Source organism: Panthera leo, chromosome A2, assembly GCF_018350215.1.
Source record: "Panthera leo isolate Ple1 chromosome A2, P.leo_Ple1_pat1.1, whole genome shotgun sequence".
In the NCBI taxonomy this organism is placed as follows: Eukaryota; Metazoa; Chordata; class Mammalia; order Carnivora; family Felidae; genus Panthera; species Panthera leo.
This window is the reverse complement of record NC_056680.1, coordinates 151,647,055-151,668,037: the sequence shown is the minus strand read 5'-3', so window position 1 is coordinate 151,668,037 and position 20,983 is coordinate 151,647,055. Positions and strand designations below refer to the sequence as shown.

General features: G+C 38.4%; 2 protein-coding genes across 4 annotated transcripts in view; one reads left to right on the top strand and one right to left on the bottom strand.

Annotated features, from left to right (window-relative positions):
- AKR1D1 (aldo-keto reductase family 1 member D1) overlaps window positions 1-17,457 on the bottom strand; it is a 90,683-nt gene extending 73,226 nt beyond the window's left edge. The window contains exon 1 of the mRNA XM_042925861.1: window positions 17,388-17,457. The gene's annotated coding sequence lies outside the window, so the exon portion shown is untranslated. The remainder of the gene's footprint in view (window positions 1-17,387) is intronic.
- CREB3L2 (cAMP responsive element binding protein 3 like 2) overlaps window positions 1-20,983 on the top strand; it is a 228,908-nt gene that overhangs the window by 89,128 nt on the left and 118,797 nt on the right. For 2 of the 3 annotated variants that reach the window (XM_042925828.1, XM_042925837.1), the window contains exon 1: window positions 19,789-20,297. The exons of the other annotated variant lie outside the window; for it this stretch is intronic. In XM_042925828.1, the coding sequence (XP_042781762.1) occupies window positions 20,196-20,297 (102 nt within the window). In that variant the 5' untranslated portion in view covers window positions 19,789-20,195. Of the gene's footprint in view, window positions 1-19,788; window positions 20,298-20,983 lie in introns of those variants that run through there. 3 annotated transcript variants of the gene reach the window in all.

Below are 20,983 nucleotides of genomic sequence, written 5' to 3'. Positions count from 1 at the left end.
AACTGCTTGTATGCTGAGGAATTGGTTGTAATAATTCCATTTTCATTCATGATTTTATCTATTTGGGTCATCTCCCTTTTCTTTTTGAGAAGCCTGGCTAGAGGTTTATTATGTTAATTTTTTCAAAAAACCAACCCTTGGTTTCATTGATCTGCTCTACAGTTTTTTAGATTCTATATTGTTCATTTCTTCTCTGATCTTTAGTATTTCACTTCTTCTGCTGGGTTTGGGGTGTCTTTGCTGTTCTGCTTCTAGTTCCTTTAGGTGTGCTGTTAGATTTTGTATTTGGGATTTTTCTTGTTTCTTGAGATAGGCCTGGATTGCAATATATTTTCCTCTCAGGACTGCCTTTGCTGCATCCCAAAGCATTTGGATTGTTGTATTTTCATTTTCATTTCTACATTTTTTTAAAATTTCTTCTCTAATTGCCTGTTTGACCCATTCATTTTTTAGCAGGGTGTTCTTTAACCTCCATGCTTTTGGAGGTTTTCCAGACTTTTTCCTGTGGTTGATTTCAAGTTTCATAGCATTGTGGTCTGAAAGTGTGCATGGTATGATTTCAATTCTTTTATAATTATGAAGGGCTGTTTTGTGACCCAGTCAGTATGTGATCTATCTTGGAGAATGTTCCACGTGCACTTGAGAAGAAAGTATATTCTGTTGCTTTGGGATGCAGAGTTCTAAATATATCTGTCAAGTCCATTTGATCCAATGTATCACTCAGGGCCCTTGTTTCTTTATTGATCCTGTGTCTACATGATCTCTTCATTGTTGTAAGTGGGGTATTAAAGTCCCCTGCAATTACCACATTCTTATCAATAAGGTTGCTTATGTTTGTGAGTAATTGTTTTACATATTTGGGGGCTCCCGTATTCGGCACATAGACATTTATAATCGTTAGCTCTTCCTGATGGATAGACCCTGTAATTATTATATAATGCCCTTCTTTATCTCTTGTTACAGCCTTTAATTTAAAGTCTAGTTTGTCTGATACAAGTATGGCTACTCCAGCTTTCTTTTGACTTCCAGTAGCATGATTGATCACCATCCCCTCACTTTCAATCTGAAGGTGTCCTCAGGTCTAAAATGAGTCTCTTGCAGACAGCAAATAGATGGGTCTATACACCAATAATGAAGCAGCACACAGAGAAATCAAGGAATCAATCCCATTTATAATTGCACCTAAATCCCTAAGATACCTCAGAATTAACCCAACCAAAGAGGTAAAAGATCTATATTTTGAAAACTGTAAAACAATGAGAGAAATTAAAGATAACACATAGAAATGGGAAAAAACATTCCATCACCTGGATTGGAAGAAGGAATATTGTTAAAATGTCTATACTCCTCAAAACAATCCACACATTCAATGCAATTCCTATCAAAATACCACTATCATGGGGCGCCTGGGTGGCTCAGTTGTTAGGCATCCGACTTCAGCTCAAGTCATGATCTCGCGGTTCGTGAGTTCGAGCCCCATGTCAGGCTCTGTGCTGACAGCATGGAGCCTACAGCCTACAGGTTTGCATTCTGTGTCTCCCTCTCTCTCTGCCCCTCCCCCACTCACACTCTGTCTCTGTCTCTCAAAAATAAATAAAAATGTTTAAAAAATTAAAAAAAAATCAAAATACCACCAGCATATTTCACAGACCTAAGACCTGCTTTATATTGAAGGACAAAAGACCCAAAATAGCCAAAGCAATCTTGAAAAATAAAATAAAAGCTGGAGACATCACAATTCCAGACTTCAAGTTATATTACAAAGCTGAGGTAATCAGGACAGTATGGTACTGGCACAAAAACAGACATATATATCAATGGAACAGAATAGAAAACCCAGAGATGAATCCACAATTCTATGGTCAACTAATGTTTGACAAAGCAGGAAAGAATATCCAATGGAAAAATGACAGTTTCTTTAACAAATGGTATTGGGGAAACTGGGCAGCAACATGTAAAAGAATGAAACAGGACCATTTCTTACACTATACACAAAAATAAATTTAAAATGGATTTAAGATATCGGTGTGAGACAGGAAACCATTAAAATCCTAGAGGAGAACATAAGCAGCAACCTCTTTGACCTCAGTCGAAACAACTTCCTTTTTTTTTCTTCTATTTATTTTTTAATTTACATCCAAGTTAGTGAGCATATAGTGCAATAATGATTTCAGGAGTACAATCTGGTGACTCATCCCCCACATATAACAACTAGTGCTCATCCCAACAAGTGCCCTTCTGTCCCTTGCCCATTTAGCCCATTCTCCCACCCGCAACTGCTACAGCAATCCTCAGTTTATTCTCTGTATTCAAGAGTCTCTTACGATTTGTCCCCCTCCCTGTTTTTGTATTCTTTTTTGCTTCCCTTCCCTTGTGTTCATCTGTTTTGTATCTTAAATTCCCCATATGAGTGAAGTCATATGATATTTGTCTTTCTCTGACTAATTTCGCTTAGCATAATACCCTCCAGTTCCATCCACGTAGTTGCAAATGGCAAGATTTTATTCTTTGTGATCCCTGAGTAATATTCCATTGTATTTATATACCACCATATCCATTCATCTATCGATGGACATTTGGGCTCTTTCCACACTTTGGCTATTGTTGATAGTGCTGCTATAAACATGGGGGTGCATGTGCCCCTTCGAAACAGCATACCTGTATCCCCTGGATATATACCTAATAGTGCAATTGTTGGGCCATAGGGTAGTTCTATTTTTAATTTTTTGAGGAGCCTCCATACTGTTTTCCAGAGTTAGCCAGAGCAACTTCTTACTTGACGTGTCTCCAGAGGCAAGGGAAGCAAAAGGGAAAATGAACTATTGGGACTTCAAGATTAAAAGCTTCTTCACAGCAAAGGAAACAATCATCAAAACCGAAAGGCAGCCTATGGGATGGGAGAAGATATTTTCAAATGACATATCTGATAAAAGGGTTAGTATGCAAACTTTATAAAGAATTTACGTAACTCCCAAAAAACAAATAATCCAGTGAAGAAATGGGCAGAAGACATGAATAGACACTTCTCTAAAGAAGACATCCAGATGGCCAACAGGCACATGAAAAGATGCTCAATGTCACTCATCATCAGAGAAATGCAAATCAAAACCACAATGAGATACCACCTCACACCTGTCAGAGTGGCTAAAATTAACAACTCAGTTAACAACAGAGGTTGGCGAGGATGCAGAGAAATGTGAACCCTTTTGCACTGTTGGTGAGAATGCAAACTGGTGCAGCCACTCTGGAAAACATGACAGAGGTTCCTCAAAAAGTTAAAAATAGAACTGCCCTGTGATCTAGCAATTGCACTACTAGGTGTTTATCCAAAAGATACAAAAATACAGATTTGAAGGGGTACATGCATCCCAATGTTTACAGCAACATTATCAACAATAGCCAAACTATGGAAAGAGCCGAAATTTCCACCAACTGATGAATGGATAAAGAATATGTGGTGTGTGTATACATACACACACACACACAGGAATATTACCCAGCCATCAAAAAGAATGAAATCTTGCCATTAGCAATGATGTGGATAGAGCTAGTGTGTATTATGCTAAGCGAAGTAAATTATAAAAAAGGCAAATATCATATGATTTTACTCATATATGGAATTTAGGAAACAAAACAGATGACCATATGGGATGGGAAAAAAAAGAGGGAAGGAAGCAAACCATAAGAGCCTCTTTTTAAAAAAAGTTTTACTTATTCCTTTTAAGAGAGAGAGAGAGAGGGAAGAGCAGAGAGAGGGAGAGACAGAATCCCAAGCAGCTCTCCATGTGCAGAGCTGATGCAGGGCTCAAACTCATGAGCCATGAGATCATGACCTGAGCCAGGATCAGGGGTTGGATGCTTAATGGATTAAGCCACCCTGTGCCCCACCATAAAAAAAAACTCTTCATGATAGAGAACAAACAGGGTTGATGGAGGGAGGTGGGTGGGGGGATAGGTTAAATGGGTGATGGGCATTAAGGAGGGTACTTGTTAGGATCAGCACTGGGTGTTATATGTAAGTGATGAATCACTAAATTCAACTCCTAAAAACAATATTACATTATATGTTAACTAACTAGAATTTAAATAAAAATTTGAAAATAAAAAAAAGAAGTCAGCTTCAAAAAAAAAAAAAAACTACAAAAGATAGGGACAGCTGCAAACAGTTGAATATTAATTGGATATTTAGGAATTATTGTTAATTTTCTTAGATGGCAATGCAGTTACACTGGTTTGTGGCAGTTGAAAAAGAAACTTCTGTGTAAAAAAATGATTTTTAAATTCATGTTAACAATTCATAAAATTGACATAACTCTAATATATAAATAAATTTTTTATTCAAAAGAGAAATATAGCATTTCACATTATTTCTCTCAGGAATCACTGTCTTTCCTTGTCTAACATCCAGTGTCTAAAACTGTTTCCATATATTTTGTCTGGATTGTTAGTTTGTTTCAGGAAGGAGGTTAAATATAGTCTCTGTTACTCCATCTTGGCCAGAAGCAGAAGTCCAAGCAGTGATGGTACAAATAAAAACAGATGTTCTATTTTGGAAAGCAAGCTGATAAGATCTACAAAAATGAAAACTGCAGATATTCACTGGAAAATGCTCCTCTCCTCTTCTGGGGACATAGTCCATAGATAAGCTATACAAATATATATGTACGAGTATATATATACACATATATATCACATAATGCATGTGTTATATACATAGCACATAATGTATGCTATGTATAATAATTGTTACGTATGATAAATAGCAGTAATAATAACAAAACACCACAAAATAAAAACTAGACATAAGAGAATGTTCATAAATAGTGGAATAGTTGGATGCAGTTTACTACAGGGAATATTATTCAGTCATTAAGGTAGATAAATGGAAACCTTACCAAATGACCCGGAGGGATTTCTCCATGGCGTTGTTAAGCAAGGATAGTAAGGGAGAAGTTGTATAATACAATCCCATCTTTTCAGAGAAAAAAAGACCCCATATATACATGTGTGCATATATGAGCATGTGTGTGGGGGGGAGGTATGCATGTGTTTATATTGTATTTGGATAAGTGAGCATGAATTTGAATAAAGAAATATACACAGCAGATTATTAATAAGGATACCTGAAAGACAAGAGAAGATGATGTTAGTGAGTGAGGAGAAAAAAGAAAGAAGGAAAAGATGTATTTTCTTAAAAAGTATAAAATTTTATCACACAAGCTAAACCAAATCTCTAGATCAATGAGATCATGGCAATAATTTAAGTTAATTAATTTACCCAATGCCTTGACTATTTTAAAGTTTTAAAATTTAATTTTTATACAATGTTACATTAATAGAGGCATGGAATATACACAAGACTCAAATAAGATTTCAGAGATGAAAACTACAATGTCTCAGATGAAGAATTCACTGGATGAAATTAATAGTGGATTCGAAATTTCATAACAAAAAGTTAGTCAACTTGAAGCAATAAACGTAGAAACTATTGAACATGAAACACAGGGGTAAAAAAGGAATTTTAAAAATAAAAAGAACACCAGTGAGCTATGGGACATCAACCTAATATATGGGAATTGGATTCCTTTAAACTAAAAATCAATAACTACAAGATACCCAGAAAATTCCAACATGTTTGGAAATGAAGAAACACTTTCTAAGTAACCCAAGGGTCAAGAAAGTTTATAATGGATGTTAGAAGGTATTTTAGCTCAACAATGAATACAAAACATACCAAAATATATAAGGTGCAGCTAAAGCAATATTAAGAGGGGAATGTATAGCTTTAATACATTTATTAAAAAGAAGAAAGATTTCAAATTAATGATGCAGGCTTCTATTCAAGAAGGAGAGTCTTTCAGTACTTGAGAAATTGGATGTCTGTATGAAAAAAAAATCAACCTTGATCTCTAACTCACGTCATATCAAAAATCTATTTTCAGATGACTTATAGACCTAAATGTGGAAGGTAGAATTATAAAGCTTTTAGGAAAAATAGGAGAATGATTTCATTACCTAGGAGTAAGCAAAGATTTCATAGGACACAAAAAGCAGTAACCCTAAATAAAAAATTTACAAAATAAACTTAATTGAAATTTAAAACTTTCACTCACCACAAGTCACCATTAAGTAAATGGAAAGGGAAACCACACACTGGGAGAAAACGGTCACATTACTTGTTACAATGCATGTATTTGACAAAGGACTTATATGCAGAATATAAGAAGAACTCCTATATATTAAGTATAAGAAAGATAAACATCCCAATTAAAAATGGACAAAATAACTTGAAAAGAGACTTCATAAAGAAATATATACAGATGGTCAATAAACGTATAAAATGGTGTGCAGCATCATTAATCACGGGGGAAACAGAAATGAAAGCCACCAGTGCGCACCCTCCAGAACAAATACAATTAAAAAGATTGTCAGTGGCAGGTATAAGTGAATCTGTGGGACAAGTAAAACTCTCATATTGCTGATAAGAGTATAAAATGGTAAATCACTTTGCAAAACTGTTTGAAAGTTTCTAATAAAGCTGAACATGCATATTTCTCTTGGAGAGAAATATGCATACATCTTCACAAAATAGCTTCTACAAGAACGGTTATAGAACCCTACTTCATAGTAGCCCTAAATAGGAAACAATGCCAAATTCCATCTATAGGTGAATGGATAAACAAAGAGCGTCATATACATACGATGGACTATTACTCAGCAATAAAAAAGAACAGAGTATAGATACAATTCATCACCACTATTTGTGGATTCTGTCACTGAGAATTTTCCTATTTGCTAAAATGTATGTGAAAACCTAAAATCAATATGGCACTCATGGTCATTCATGGACACACATAGAGTGGTGAAAACTCTGAATTGCCTGGCATGCATGTTTCCAGTGAGGATGAATAATGCCATGTTCCGTCTATTTCAGCCCTCATACTGTAAACATGCCTTATTGTTGTGGTCTATTCTGTGTTTTTTCAAATTTTTGATGGCGATTTCACTGTTCAAAATGGCCCAAGTGTAGTGCTGTAGTACTAAGCATTTCTAAGTGCAAGAAGGCTGTGCTGTGCCTTACAGAGAAAATACATGTGTTGGATAAGCTTCTTTCAGGCATTGTAGCTCATGCAGTGCTCTTGGCAGTGAGTTCCACGCTAATGAATCAACAATATATATTAAATAAGGCATCTTTAAACAGAAATACACATAAAACAGGATTTGCTTTGATTTTGCTTGTTTACATGTATTAATCAGTTGATATATGTTTATATATATTGGTATGTTTGTTTATATGTGTTGATGAGGTGATGAAATTGTTATGACTGAAACTCACAGGAACCTGCCCCTATATTTCCCCTAGAAACAATGACCCAGTATTTGCTAATTCAATGTTTGTGTAAAATTTAGAGAACACCATTACTAGTAATTGACTACATGCAACAGCATGGTTGAAACTCATAGACACTGTGAACCACGCACAAAAGGGGATGTACTGTAGGATTCCATTTGTATGATCTCTAAGAACAGCAAATCTAATGGAGGTTGGAAAAATGATGAAGGGGAAGTACCCATTGGAATAGCATAAGGACACTCTTCGGGTTGATGGAAATGTTTATACCTTGACCAGGGAGGTACAAATTAAGATAGAACATGAGAATTGGTTCTAAGTAATGACTTCTCAGCTTTTCCAACCTATCACTTCAGGTTTGCCAGCTGCAATGTTCTACAGCCACAAGGTGGCAGTGTTGTAGAAGTGACCAAGATTCTGGCTGAAATTTAAGTTCCTGTTCTTTCTAGTTCAGATCCTTAGTTTCAGGTTGTCTTCCACCCTCCTTTAAGTAATCTACAACCTCACTTGTGACACAGTATGAACAATATCCTAGGGTGAGGACCCTGCATTGGTCACCGGCAAAACTGTGTCATGGCAAAGTACATACTTGAAGCCTGTGTCCCTTCCCTGGTCCTTCGTGCCACTTCAACTCCCTACTCCCTCCTAAGTTCCACTCCTGGATCCCCATCTCCAGTCCTTGGGCACCTGGTGCTCTTAGGCTGTCAAATTCAACAACTTGAGACTAATCTTTCATACTGGGAGAAGGTCACTTATAGGACCTTACAAAACAGAAAAGTATATTATCCCATGTCATGTAATTGATGTTTCTAGCAGTAAAATTTGGAAATGGAGTAAATGCTTGTGAGTTGGGGAATAAAAAGTGCTTCAGTTTGTTAAAAACAGGACAAAATGGAGTTGTTTATGCTAAGCCCCACATCACCAAACCAAAAGTCAACTTGATTACACTTTCAGCACTCCCAGAAATGGAATCTTAAACCAGTCAATCAGGAATCACCTGATAAGCACTAGTTAGGTCATTCGTCTGGGATAGACCTCTGCCATCTCCCAAAGGATAGTAACGTTGCATAACTAACCTGCTTTTTTGCCACATGCAACTTCTTTGCTCCTGCTCCCTTTTGCCTATGAAAGTCTTTTATTTTGTACAGCTTCTTAGAGTTCCTTTTCTATTTGCCAGATTGGATGCTGCCTGATTTAATCACATTTTGTTCAAATAAACTCTTAAAATGCTTAATATGACTCATTTTATCTTTTAATGGTCCTTTTTCAGTCAGTCATTAACAAGACTGTACTAGATCTATATTGGAGGACTTGGTGGGGGGGGGGGGTTCAAGTCTATTATTAAGTGAGAAAAGCAAAATGCAGGGAAGTGTGCATAATACAACAATGACCAAGCACCCCATATGTGTATTTGTATAGAATTATATAGACATAAAGAAAAGTCTGGAAGGGTACATACCAGTGTTAACACTGTTTACTTGGGATGGGATGGGAATACCAGGAAAACAGTTCAAAAAGAGCTTCACTCTAAAGGATTCAGGTTAACAACAGTATGGATAATATTTTAATTCCATTTACTTAAGTTGCATTTTCTGTATGTATTCTATGTTTAAATAAATCTAGTTTTTCCTGAAAATGTTCTGCCTTTTTTATTATGCCAAGAACTTGCTCATGCTAAAATTATAAAAGTATTTTATCGCTGTTTCCTCTAGACAGTTTAATTTTATTTTATACTTGTGTCCTTAGTCCATCAGAAATTTATTTCCATAGAAGTCGTAAGGTAGGAGTTTAATAAAATTTTATTTTCAAACAGCCAGTTGACTGAGAAAATATCCTCTAACATTCGAAAAGGAGCTGTAGTGTATTGGCAGGCTCAGGCTCAGTGGCAAAGCAGTGAGAGTATGGCTTCAGAATGTGATTGTGATGCTGCCTTGTGGCACTGGAAGGGTGGGGAATCAAGATTGGGGACAGCAATGGTAGAACAGGGCCAGTGATGTGTGATTACAGCAGCTCATGCCTGTGCAACTCCTCTTGTTCACTGTGGCTCCTGCCATCCCTGATCTTGCCAAGATGGGAAGAGGTTACAGATTTTCTATTAGATTTTCAAAGGGTATCCTGCTCTCTAGGCTTTCATAGTGCCCTGTCTCAGAAACTGAGAGACAGAGACATGTTTCCTTGGCTTCAGGTAGAGTGGCCCCATCTATGACCCACTTCAGGGGCTGTTCTCTATCGGCAAGCAGTCAAATCTGTAGTCAAGGGCCTTGTGATTTCCAGTCCTTTCCAGCTTACTGTCTACCCAGGGCACACTTCTCAGAGGTTAGAAGCAGTAATCTTCACCTCCTCCTTTCATTGGATTCTTTATCTTAGTGCTCAGAGTTCTCATTACCATTTATTTTAGAGTCCCTCAGAACTAACAGGACTCCCAAGCCTACCTTGTAACCCTCAATCTCCCAGGGAGAGACTGTAGATTCTCCCAGGCACTTGCTCTCCTCTCTGCTCTACATGCAAGAAAGAAAAATGAATGTGCAATATAAAGACATCATTTCTGGTTAAGTAATGATAATTGAAAAATTTCTCAGAGCTGGGAATTTTCTTTGTTATACTGAAGACAGAACAAGAAGAATTAAAAGAAGGAATGTCAAGTAATATTAAAGGTTGGATTCCATTCCAAACTAGAATCAAAGGATAGAACATGTTAAAGTAGAAAGAAAACTCTCAAAGAACGGTAGAAAGCCGAGTGTAATAGAACAAAATAGGTGAGTCTTCAGAATCTATTAAAACAATGATGAGACAAGATAGGTGGGATCACATGGTTGGTTATAATAAAAGGGACAACTGGTCAAGAGGAATGATAAATTCCCAAGAAATGCAAATCTGATCGTGTCATCACAAATGGTTCAATACAGAAGGCAAGAGGTCTGGACCTGGAGAACGTGGTGTTTGCTGGGAGCTCTTGAATGGGCATGTACAAAGAGAAGATAGAAGAGGAGTAGAAGGGCATGGCATACACCTTGAATAATAGTGACAGGGAAGCTAAATTCTAAGTGTAATAAAGTCTGCTTTGTTGTTTTTTTTTTTAAGGTTATGGTGGTTTTACCAAAGAATCAAAGACATATTTTAGGGACATTAATAAACAAAGGGATGTGCTTGCACTAGGAACTCAAAGGGTAATGTTGATTGATGGTGGCTTGATATTTGTGTTATGGGTTGAATTATGTTCACCCAAAATATATGTTAAAGTCCTTCCTAACCACCAGTACTTTATAATGAGACCCAATTTGGAAATATGATCATTGCAGATCTAATTAATTAAGGTAAGTTCATACTACAGTAGTGTGGGCATTTAATTCAATATGATTAGTGTTCTTAAAAGACGAGAGACACACACAGGTAGGAGAATTCCACGTGAAGACACAGACACATGACTGGAGGGTGCCATGTGATGATGGGGACAAGGATCAGAAAGATACAGCTGCAAGCCAAGGACTATCAAGGTTGGACATCCGCCACCTAGAACTAAGAGGAGGCAAGGAAGGATTCTGTCTAGACTGCCCAAAGAAGGATGGCCCTACTAACACCTTGATTTTAGACCTTTGGTTTCTAGAACTATGAGACAATTAATTTATGTTGCTTTAAGCCACTTGGTTTGTGATACTTTGTTATGGCAACACTGGGAGACTAAAAGAATTAGGCATCTTTTTGTGATGGAATCCTTTCTTGCCTGTCCCTCTCCTTCACATGGTTTTCATTGTTGATGGGGGAGACCTTTGTAAGCCAGCTGCTGTCCAGTCTCACACTTGTTCTCTTAGACACGATTTCACTTGGGAAGACCAAGTTTTCAAAGCTTGTGTTAGGTACCAGTGTCTGGGTATGACTCTAGAGATGTTTTTGCTCATTATTCTGCACACCTTTTTCATGTGGGCTTAGGCAGATTTTTTTCTCTCAGCAAGAAAGGCAACAGGCTTGCCACTGAACTCTTTCTCCAATTCATGGGAAATAGAGGAAAGATCATAGTTTAGGACAGAGAACTCAAGATAATCATATCTTTCTATCACCAACTTCAATTTCCTTAGGTGCTGTGATATTCATCTACTGGCTAAGGCTTGAGGTCAAAGGTAATTTCCAACTTCAGGAAAGCTTGAGAAATGACAGACTGGAACACATCTGACTATGTCATTGGATTCTACATCTTCGTACTTGACTGAATATGGCCTTTTAATCCCCTAACCATTAGTCTAGGAAAAGTGTGAGTGGCAAGATTCCACATCTTTTTTTTTTGAGAAAGTTTTATACCTGGAAAATATGGACACATTATGTCTGGAATTCAACAGGTACTTGGCAAATTCTTATGGATAAGCTGAAGAAATTATAGGACATGAAAAGAGAAAAATCAATAGGTTAATATTTATTGAATACTCAGATTGAAAGCATGTGGAAACATTGGGCTATGCCATCTTGAAAGGAGGGTTTTATTTTCATGATGTGGAAATCTGTCAAGTGCCCAATTCTGGATATAATTAGTCTTAATAATTAGGATGAAGGTATAGAAAACATGTAGTGCAAATTTGTAAATAGATCAGCAAATAGAAATATAGCAAATAATACCACAAAAAATCAGGAAGATATCGTGTTGGCTTATGTACTTGATTTTTTTAATGTTTACTATTTTGAGAAAGAGTGAGAGAGAGCGAGAGCATGCATGAGCAGGGGAGGGGCAGAGAGAGAGAGAGGGAGAGAGAATCCCAAGCAGGCTCCATGCTGTCAGCACAGAGCCCAACGTGGGGCTTGATACCCCAATGGTGACCTGAGCCGAAATCAACAGTTGGATGCTTAACTGACTAAGCCACCCAGGTGCCCTGTACTTGATTTTGGCTTTGGGAAAATATGACTTCCAGTTATTCAGGTGCCATTTATCTATCACAGGAGGTTCTGATTCAAGATGGCAATGTAGGGCAATCCCGAACTCATGTCCTCTCACAGACCCACTGAATTTACATATAGAATAATTTCTTCTGAAACAAACCCCAAACTAGTGAGTGACTCCTTTTTTTAATTTAATTAACTGTATTTTAATCTTCCTTTTCTTTTTTTATTGTTTTAATTTTATTTAAATCCAAGTTAGTTAATATATAGTGTGATAATGGTTTCAGGAGTAGAATTTAGTGATTCATCACTTACATATAACAGCCAGTACTCATCCCAACAAGTACCCTCCTTAATGCCCATCACCCATTTAGATCATCCCTCCACCTAAATCCCCCCCCAGAAACCCTTAGTTTTTTCTCTATATTTAAGAGTCTCTTATGGTTTGTTTCCCTATTTTTATTTTATTTTTCCTTCCCCCCCGCCCCCACGTTCATCTGCTTTGTTTCTTAAATTCCATGTATGCGTGAAATCATATGATATTTATCTTTCTCTGGCTGACTTACCTCACTTAGCATAATACACTCTAGTTCCATCCACATTGTTGAAAATGGCAAAATTTCATTCTTTTTGATTGTTGAGTAATATTCCATGTGTATATATACCACATCTTCTTTATTCATCAGTTGATGGACATTTGGACTCTTTCCATATGTTGGCTATTGTAGATAATGCTGCTATAAACACTGCAGTGCATATGCCCTTTAGATCAGTATTTTTGTATCCTTTGGATAAATACCTAGTAGTGTAATTGCTTGGCCATAGGACAGCTCTATTTTTAATTTTTTGAGGAACCTCCATACTGTTTTCCAGAGTGGCTGCATCAGTTTGCATTCCCACCTAGCTGAGTGACTCCTATACATTAGGCAAATGAGAAAAAAACCTACATCAAAATGGGTAGAAGAGCAGTAAATGGCTACATTCAGAAATAAGAAAATCTCAACTAAACAACCTAACTTTATACCTCAAGGAATAAGAAAAAGAATAAAGGAAGCCAAAAGTTAGTAGAAGAAAGGAAATAACAAAGATCACAGTGGAAATAAATGAAATGGAGATTAAAAAAAACAATAAAAGGGGTGCCTGGGTGGTTCAGTTGGGTAAGCATCTGACTTCAGCTCAGGTCATGAACTCACTGCTCATGAGATCGAGCCTCACATCAGGCTCTGTGCTGACAGCTCATAGCCTGGAGCCTGCCTCAGATTCTGTCTATGTCTGTCTGCCACTCCCCTGCCCATGCTCGCTTTCTCTCTCTCTCTCTGATATAAATAAACATAAAAAATTTTTTAAAAACAATAGAAAAAAATCAATAAATCTAAGAGCTATATTTTTAAAGAAAAAAAAAAAAACTGGAATGCCTGGGTGGCTCAGTTGGTTAAGCATCTGACTCTTGACTTTGGCTAAGGTGATGATCTCACAGTTTGTGAGTTCGAGCCCCACATCAGGATCCATGCTGACAGCATGGAGTCTGCTTGGGATTCTCTCTCTCTGCCTCCCTCCCCACCTCTCTCAAAATAAATAAATAAACTTCAAATTAAAAAAAAAAAAACGTGACAAGCCTTTACCTAGACTCACCAAGAAAGAGAAAACTCAAATAAATACAATCAGAGATTAAAGAGGAAATGTTACAACTGATATCACAGGAATACAAAGGATCATAAGAGACTGCTGTGAACAGTTATATGCCAACAAATTGGAAAATCTAGAAGAAATGGATAAGTTCATAGAAACATACAACCTACCAAGACTGAATCATGAAGAAAGAGAAAATGTGAACAAATTACTAGTAAAGCAATTGAATCAGTTATCAAAAACCTCCCAACAAACAAAAGTCCAGGACCAGATGGCTTCATTGCTGAATTCTACCAAACATTTAAAGAAAAATTAATACCAACTCTTCCCAGGCTTTTCCAAAAGAATAGAAGAGGAGGGAATACTTACAAACTCATTTTATGAAGCCAGCATTACCTTGATTCCAAAACCAGATAAGGACACAACAACAACAACAACAACAAAAAAGAAAGAAAAAAAAGAAAGAAAGAAAGAAAGAAAGAAAGAAAGAAAGAAAGAGAAAAAAAAAAGAAAAGAAAATTACATCCCTAATAAATGTATATGCAAAACTCTTCTACAAAATATTAGCAAGCCAAATCCAACGATACATTAAAAGGATGATACACCATAATCAGGTGGAATTTATTCCAGGGATGCAAGGATGGTTCAATATCCACAAATTAAAGTGATACGTCACATTAACAAAATGAAGGATAAAAATCTTATGATCATCTCAGTAGATGCAGAAAGAGCATTTGCTAAAATTCAACATCCATTTAATAAAAACCCTCCACAAAGTAGGTATAAAGGGAACATATCTCAACATAATAAAGTCTGTATATGACAAACCCACAGCCAACATCATACTCAATGGGGAAAAGCTGAAAGATTTTCCTCTATGATCAGGAACAAGACAAGGAAGTCCATTCTTACCACTTTTATCCAAATTGTACTGGAAGTCCTAGCCAGAACAATTAGGCAAGAAAAAGAAATAAAAGGCATCCAGATAAGAAAGGAAGAAGTAAAACTGTCACCATTTGTAGGTGACACAATATTATATATAGAAGACCCTAAAGACTCCACCAAAAAACTGTTAGAACTAATAAAAAAATTCAATATAGTTGCAGGATACAAAAATCCACATACAAAAATCTGTTGCATTTTTATACACTAATAATGAACTATCAGAAAGAGAAATTTAAAAAACAATTCCATTTGCAATTGCATCAAATGGGATTAACTACCTAGGAATAAATTTAACCAAGGAGGTGAAAGACCTGTAACTGAAAACTATAAGACACTGATGAAAGAAATTAATGAAAATACAAATAAATGGAAAGATATTTCTTGTTTCATGATTGGGAGAATTAATATTGTTAAAATGTCCACATTATCCAAAGTAGTCTACAGATTCAGTGTAATCCCTGTCAAAATTCTAATGACACTTTTCACAGAAACAGAACAAACAATCCCAGTACAGACAAAGCAATTTTGAGAAAGCAGAACAACCTGGAGGCATCATGCTTCCCAATTTCAAACTGTCTTACAAAACTACAGTAATCAAAAGAGTATGGGTATTGGCATATAAACAGACAGATAGATCAATGCAACGAGATAGAGATCCCAGAAAGAAATCCATGCATATATAGTCAATTAATTTATAACAAAGGAACCAAGAATATACAAAGGGAAATGACAGTCTCTTGGATAAATGATGATATGAAAACTGGGCAGCCACATGCAAAAGAATGAAACAAAACCACAATTTTTTTTAATGTTTATTTTTGCGCACTAGAGAGAGAGCGAGGGAGGGGCACAGAGAGAGGGAGACACAGAATCCAAAGCAGGCTCCAGGCTCTGAGCTGTCAGCACCAAGGCCGACACGGGGCTCAAACTCGTGAACGATGAGATCATGACCTGAGCCAAAGTTGGGCGCTTAACCGACTGAACCACCCAGGCGCCCCAAAACAAAACCACTATCTTAAACCATACCCAAGAATGAACTCAAAAGGGAATAAAAACTTGAATGTAAGACCTGAAACCTGAAAAATCCTAGAAGAAAACAAAGGTGGTAAGCTCCTTGACATTGGTATTGGCAATGATTTTTTGGATTTGACACCAAAAGCAAAGGCAATGAAGGCAAAAGTAATAACTAAGTGGCGCTATATCACACCAAAAAGCTTCTGTGCAGCAAAGGAAACCATCCTCAGAATGAAAAGGCAACCTACCAAATGGCATTAAATATTTGCAAATCATATATCTGATATGGGGTTAATATCCAAAATATATCAAGAACTCATATAACTCAACAGCATAACAACAAATAATCCAACTAAAAAATGGGCAGAGGATCTGAATAGAGATCTTTCCAAAGACATACAGATGGTCAGCAGTTACATAAAAATGTGTTTGACATCACTAATCATCAGGGAAAATGAAGAAGGGCAAATAAAAACCACTATAAGATATCACCTCACACATGTTAGAATGGCTATTAGAAAAAAGATAAGAAACAGTAAGTGTTGGTGAGGCTGTGCAGAAAAGGGAACCCCTGTGTAGTGTTGGTGGGAATGTAAATTGGTGCAGCCAATGTGGAAAACAGTATGGAGGTTCCTCAAAAAATTAAAAATACACCTATCATATGGCCCAGCAATTCCACTTCTGGGTATTCATCTGAAGGAAATAAAACCACGAACTAGAAAAGATATCTGCAGCCCCATGATCATTGCAGCATTATGTACAATAGCAAGACACAAAAGCAACCTAAGTGTCCATCAGTGAATGAATGGATTTAGAAAATGTGGTATAAATACACAATGGAATATTATTCATCCATTAAAAAGAAGGAAATCTTGCCATTTCCAGCAACATGGATGGACTTTGAGGGCGTTAAGTGAAGTAAGTCAGGAAGAAAGACAAATCCTGTATGATCTCACTTATATGTGAGATATAAAAACAAAAACAAAAACAAAAAAAAACTGAATGTACAGATACAGAGAACAGATTGGAGATGGGGGGTGGGGCATAATGGGTGAAGTGGGTCAAAAGGTATAAATTCCCTGGTTATAAAATAAAGAAGTCCAGAGAATATAATGTGCATCATGTTGACTATAACTACACATTGTGATGATCTTTTTGTAATATATGCAAATACCAAGTCATTATGTTGTGTACCTGAAACTCATGAATTAATGTAATGTTTTATGTCAATTCTATCCCCCCCCCCCAAAAAAAACAAAGAAAGAAAAGAAAAAGAAAAAGACACAGGAGTAACTGCTGCTACTTTTTAAGGATGCCAGACAAACTGGGGGGAGGAAGGGGGAAGTCAACTCAATTGCTAAATCCCAAGAATGAGAGGGAAAGAGACAGACACAAAACCCAAGTGCAGAACAAGAAATATGAGGAAACATGAAACAAGGAGGGCTGGGAAAAAGTCACCATTAGGGATTGTGACATTATTTTTGGAGTACAGGTAAATTTCATCAAACCTTTAGGGTACCAATTATTATATTACTTATTTCATGAAGAAAAACATAGTGGCTTAAAAACAACATATGTGTATTACCTCTCGTGTCCGTGGGTCTGGAATCTGCAGCTTAGCCCAGTCCTCTGGTTCAGAGTCTCTCATAATGCTGTAGTCATCTCTGGGTTCAACTTGGGGGAGGAACTGCTCCCAAAGTCACTCGCATGGTTATTAGCAGGATGTGGTTGCTCAAGGGTTATGGGACTCAGCGATTCAGTTCCTTGCTGGCTACCGGCTGGACGCCTCCCTCGGTTCCTTGCCATGTGGGCTTCTCCACTGGGCAGCTCCCAGCATGGCAGCTGGCTTTCCTTGGAGCAAGCTAGCAAGAGAGGAAGAGAGTACAAAGCAAGTGGGCAGTCAGAATCTTTCTTGGAAGCCATTACTTTTGCCATATTCTATTTGTTTCAAGGAAGTCCAGCCCACACTCAAGGGCAGGGAATTACACAAGGATATAAATACCAAGAAGCAGAATAATCGGAGCCAAGAAGCTGCCTACTACATGGGGCATAACCAGAGGCTGATTCTGTCACAAGCAGCAATATTTGACAGATAAATATTTGTATTCCACCATTAAGGAGGATGTACATGTTTCCTTCTTACTCATGTTGAGTGGTATGCTAAGAGGATGTGGGGAAGGAGGTAGCAGATTTAAAAATGAGAATTGGGGCACCTGGGTGGCTCAGTTGGTTAAGCGTCCGACTTCACTCAGGTCATGATCTCACAGTTCGTGAATTCGAGCCCCGCGTTGGACTCTGTGCTGACAGCTTGGAGCCTGGAGCCTGCTTCAGATTCTGTGTCTCCCTCTCTCTGCCCCTCACCTGCTCACACTCTGTCGCTCTCTGTCTCTCAAACATAAATAAACATTAAAAAACTTTTTTTTTTAATGAATCAAGGACGAAGGGAAAAACGAGAAAAATATTACACAAAGAAGGTGTATGCCCATAAACTAGAATTTCTATTCAAGTATTAAAATATTCTCAAAAGTCCCAGGAGACAGGACCGTACAAATGGAATAGTTTACATGACAATCTGCTGCTTAAAGACAACACAGAGTTCCAAGACCTTTGACTGACCCCACTCACCAAGAAATGCTTGCAAAGGAGAGGAGGAAGTACTCCCTAATACCTGAATGTGCTATTGTGAGAAACTTCTAGAGACACTTGGCAGACCTCTTCATATTTAAAATGAAAAAACCAATTAAAAATACCAAAAACAAAATGAACAAATTATCTTTTCAATGACTTTGTTTCCTTAAAAGGAGGAGTCTAAAAAGAGGAAGAAAAATCACAGTGTTGGGAGAAAATACTAGAATAGGCTCTCTCTTCCCTAATCTAGGCAGGTTGGTGATCTGGACCCTGCCCATCTCTCAGGCCTCCTCTCTCATCAGTCACTGAGGAAAATCTTGCTGCAGAAACTGGCTTCTCTGTCAGCAAAATACCAGCTCCTCCTCAAACCTCCTTTCCTTCAGGTCTGTGCTCAAATGTCACTTTCCCAGAAAGAGCCCTGACGGATATCTAAAATAGCATCGAACTGCCCCATCCTCTTACCTTGCTTTTATTTTTCTTTGTAGCAGTTACTACTTTCTGAAATTATATTATGGCTTTATTTTTTTTTTATATGTTTGTTTTATTTTGTTTGCCTGACTCTTCCACAGAGATAAAAGGCTCTATGAATTCCAGGTCTTTAGCTCCTTGATCTTCAGGACCTGGAGAAGCAAGCCATTGGCTCTTATCAATAGTCTGCAGGGTGAATTGAAAGCAAAAAATAAGTGAAGCCCCTAAAAACAACATGTCAGGAGAAGAGCATAGCAGAAAGGGGGCTGAAAATGTGAACAGGCAATGACAATTTGCTAGAACTTCGCTAATACAAACTCGTGCACAATGGGGAATATTTATGTTTGTGTATAATATGTAACTCATTTTTTAAACAATCCAGACTCAAATGACCTAATCTATATTAAGAAAATATTTAAGACCGTATATAGATATTTAAAACAGCATATGAAATACTTAAGACAATATATAAATCGGCCCACACAGCAGCTCTCTTTTTCCAGGAGCGCGCGCTAACTTGGTATTCTAAGCGAAGGTACTGAGTTCGCCCTCCCTCTTTTGTAAAATGTATTCTTGTCGCTATTTGATTGGCTGTTCCTCCTAGGTCCCCATTTGTCATTGGCTACAATGCCAGTCCATCACTCCCGGATTCAAGCACTCCATTGGCCCGCTGCCTTAGAGAGCTGTGGCTGGTTGCGCCCTGGCAGAAGGAGTTCCCCGGTGACGTCAAAGGCGGTCCCCGCCCACATTCCAAAGTATGGGCAGAGACTTCCCGCTGCCCAGCCTTAAAGGCGGGACAGGGCGGAAAGCCAGACTTCTGATTGGGTAGAGCGGACGAAGTGAGTATCCGACTGGTCACTGCCCTAGGTGGAGGCGGAGTCAGAGCTGGATCCTGGAGCCCAACTGAGAAGCTCTGGGGAGTCTCAAAGTTTGTGTCTGGAGCAGTAGTGGAAAGTGGGCTTACTGCGAAGGGATTTTCTTAGGATGAGAGCTGATCTCCTGCCTTTATTTTGGATGCGCGCCCAGCTTTAACCCCTTCAGCCTTCAGCCAGATACCTGGGCAGCCTGTCTCTCCCCGACGATTCTCAAATTTCCGAGGACATAGGACGGGAACCCTTGGCAGTTCTCTCTCAGGCAGAGAACGTTTTCCGTTCCAAGTGCATAAGCCACACGCGCCCAGGCGCACACACGCACACACGCACACACCCCCTGCGGAGCCGGACCTCACCCTCTGCGGCGGCCCTGCCCGCTCCCCTCCTGCCCTCAGCATCCTCGGCCCAGCGTCCCTCGGACCAGCATGGAGGTGCTGGAGAGCGGGGAGCAGAGCGTCCTGCAGTGGGACCGCAAGCTGAGCGAGCTGTCAGAGCCTGGGGAAACCGAGGCTCTCATGTACCACACGGTGAGGACTCGGCGGGGTGGGGAAGGGGCGCCTTGCAAGGGGGAGGTGTGGTCATCAAAGGAACAGCTGGGGACGGGGACCTGGGAAGGAAGTATCTGGGAAGAGGCAGGTATGCCCAGAGTGAAGAGATCTAGGGAGAGGTGTGGTTTTTCTGTCTGAACAGATAGACGCGGGCAGCTGGCCCTTTTAAAGTTTTAATAATAGTAATGACAGTTTGTATTTCTTTAGCAATTTGTACCCCCCCCCCCCCCCCCGAGCCTTTTTCACATCTGTAATGTCATTTGCTCTCGCTGGAAGAACTGTAAAGCAGAAGGGGGAGGTACTGGAGAATAATATGCCACTGTTTAGTTTGCTATTAATTTTGTGGGAAGGTTTTTAAAAAAACTAAACAAAGAGGCATTTTCTTTCTTTCGCTGTCATATTCTCTCTTTCTTTACTTTCTTGGTTATATTCCTGTAAGTACGTGTGTGTGTGTGTGTGTGTGTGTGTGTGTGTGTGTGTTGGAAAGGCCCCTTTGACTTTAGGAGGGAGACTACTTTATTTGGTTTCTTGAACTGTACAGCCAAGAAGTCTGCTTCCTCTCTCTTCAGAGGAAAGATCAGCAGAGTCTGGAAAATCTGAGGCAGCTGCGTATTTCAAAAAAGCTTTGGAGAAGGTGGGACAGCTCACCAGTTCTTTGTTCAGCC